Raw genomic sequence first — 2615 nt, forward strand, 5'->3', positions numbered from 1 at the left:
CCCTCACGTGACGGGGGCGGGCCGGCGCGGGCCGGATCCGGTCACGTGGGCCCGCGTCGCTCGCCAATCCGCAGGTGGGGGTCTCGGGGCGGGGGCGGGAAGACTCGCGGCGTTGTGATTGGCCGAAGGCGCGGCGGGGAGGCCTGGGAGGCCGGGACCGTCGGGAGTGAGCGAGGCGGCTCGCGCTGCGTGCGCAGACGGAGACAAAGCAGTGCCCGAGGTCGCCGTGGCGGCGGTGGCGGCGGCGACCGAGTCCTGAGCGCCGAGTCTCGTGACGCCAGCCCTGTCGTCATCTGTTCGGGCGCGGCGTGGCGCGCGCGGGTGGCGGCGGAGGCAGCGGCAGCACATGGTTCCAAGAGCGCGCCGCGGTGGTTGAGTTCCAATTCCGCGGGGAGGGACAAAGGCATCTGCGAGCTGCAGGCAACGCCCGACCGGACCCGGGGGGGTGGGGCGTGCTCGCCGCTGTCCTCCCCGTTCTCTGCCCTGGATCCGGAACGAGTGACTTTCTCGGAGGTGGCCGCAGGACCCGGGCCTGGGCGGGCCGGAGGGGCCCGAGGCTGGCTTCTGAAGGGGGTGGGGGAAGGGCGCGTCTGAGGCGATCCGGGCGGGTGTGCTGGGAGGCGTCTCTGGGGGCCACGCTGAGTGATTCCACCCGCCACCTGTGGTGACTGTGGCCTCCCAGCCAGCTGTGCGGGGGACGGGGCTGGGGGGGTACAGGAATCCGTCGGTCAGCACCAAGGACCTGCCAGTTGGGAAGCGGTGAGGCGGGAAAGGGCATCCATCGCTCCACCGCTGGAACACCTGTGTGAGGAGTCTGGCGTCTTCAGCGGTGACGAAGCCTCCCGTGGTAATGACGTAGGTGAACCGTCAGCTTTATGACAGAAGTAGGTCAATCTCTTGGTTCTCTTCAGGAAACTTAGGAGAACAGAAAAGGACTCGAAGAACGTGAAGATGAAGCCGCAATAAACCGCCAGCTTGGAAGACCATTCCGAACCATTCACTCCGGAGGCTTCGGGAATTGCAAGAAGGACGCTCTACGCTTGCTGCTCTTAAGGACTGTAGGTTTAGGATGTAGTTCTTTCCAAAAATATTACATCATAGTCACTGAAATACGTACATCACTTGCAATTTCAAATATCTGACAATATTTTAGATAGTCGGGAAATTTTGTTCTATGAGTCACTAAGAAGCACAGATTTACCCTTGACTGGATCAACCTCTGGGAAAGCCTGTTCCGTTCTATGTTCTCCCCTGTTAACGGGCAAAGACTGGAGACTCACTGCAGTCATGGCCTTCACCAATTACAGCAGTCTCAACCGAGCTCAACTAACCTTTGAATATCTGCACACAAATTCGTAAGTATCCTGTAGGTGGCACTGAGGTAACCAGTAACTCCTTGGTGTTAATATGGAAATCCTTTCTCCAGAAAATTTTGCTTTTTTATCCTTTGGCATGTGTCATTGGATGTCTTGAGCCATATTGAAGAACCGAGATCAGTGAAATATTTGTTGCTAATCTAGAAGAAAATGATTTTCACTTACTGGATCACAGTTTTCTAAATGCAAACTTATATGGAGTCAGTATGTTCAGTAGTCTCATCTGTTTGATAGGAATCCAACAAGAAGGGATCGCCAACATTTGGACCATCTGGTGTCAACTGTTGTACATCTTTAGTGACAGCCTAGACAATTGGGTTTATAACAAGTGTTTCTGACAACAACAAGATGATGGTGACACGTAAATGACCAACTTGGAAGAAGAAAGCTATTTTTTTCAGCAAACAATTGCCTTTATTTATTTATTGGCAAATTGGCAGTATATCCAATGTAGTTTGTATATGCTAAGCAGAGTGGAGAATTCTTTAAAGCCTTTGGTTTAGATAGTCTTGCCCCAAAATGCATGAAAACACAGAAGCATGCTGTTTTCATGGTTCTTGAGTAAGTGAAGAGATAACATAATTCAGTGCAGAGTATTTTAGGGTTGGTATATTTATTTATTTTGAAGTCAGGGTCTCTACATATCTATGACTGTTCTGAAACTCACTATATAGACCAGGTTGGCCTGGAACTCGTGGAGATCTGCTTGCCTCTGCCCCCACGACTGCTAGATGAAAGGAGTGCTCTACCACATCAAGCTAGGGTCAGTTCTTAAAACCATTAAGTTACCTTGTAGTGCCAAAAACTAGTCAAAAACATTCACCTGTGACTTTTGAGCACAAGGTAAGTATTCTATTAAAGCACTAGGATGAGGAGTTAAGACCTAAATAAATAAATGGTCCAGTTAGTGAAGATCCATCTGCAGATTATCAAGCATAGACTTCAGTTATCCCATAGTAGTGCAGTGATTTTTAGCCTAATGTGATTTCATAATACTTTAAAAAAATCTTTTCTGAGCCAGTCAGTGATGGTGCATGCCTTTAATCCCAGTACAGTACTCAGGAGGCAGAGGCAGGCGGATCTCTGTGAATTCCAGGACAGCAAGGACTACACAGAGAAAATTGTCTCAAAAAACCAAAACAGAAAACAAAACAATACCAACTGCTCTCCCCCTCCAAAACCCAACCAAACAAAAACTTCTGGAAAGGAAGTAATGAATTTTTTTTTTTGTCGTTGTTG

General features: G+C 50.1%; 1 protein-coding gene across 1 annotated transcript in view; it reads left to right on the forward strand.

Moving 5' to 3' along the window:
- The first annotated feature begins 595 nt into the window (after positions 1-595).
- Positions 596-2615, forward strand: part of Morc2 (MORC family CW-type zinc finger 2) — a 44250-nt gene continuing 42230 nt past the window's right edge. Inside the window, exons 1-2 of the mRNA XM_005366111.3 lie at positions 596-1058; positions 1154-1355. Of these exons, the coding sequence (XP_005366168.1) occupies positions 1288-1355 (68 nt within the window). The 5' untranslated portion in view covers positions 596-1058; positions 1154-1287. The remainder of the gene's footprint in view (positions 1059-1153; positions 1356-2615) is intronic.

Source organism: Microtus ochrogaster, unplaced genomic scaffold (assembly GCF_000317375.1).
Source record: "Microtus ochrogaster isolate Prairie Vole_2 unplaced genomic scaffold, MicOch1.0 UNK6, whole genome shotgun sequence".
In the NCBI taxonomy this organism is placed as follows: domain Eukaryota; kingdom Metazoa; phylum Chordata; class Mammalia; order Rodentia; family Cricetidae; genus Microtus; species Microtus ochrogaster.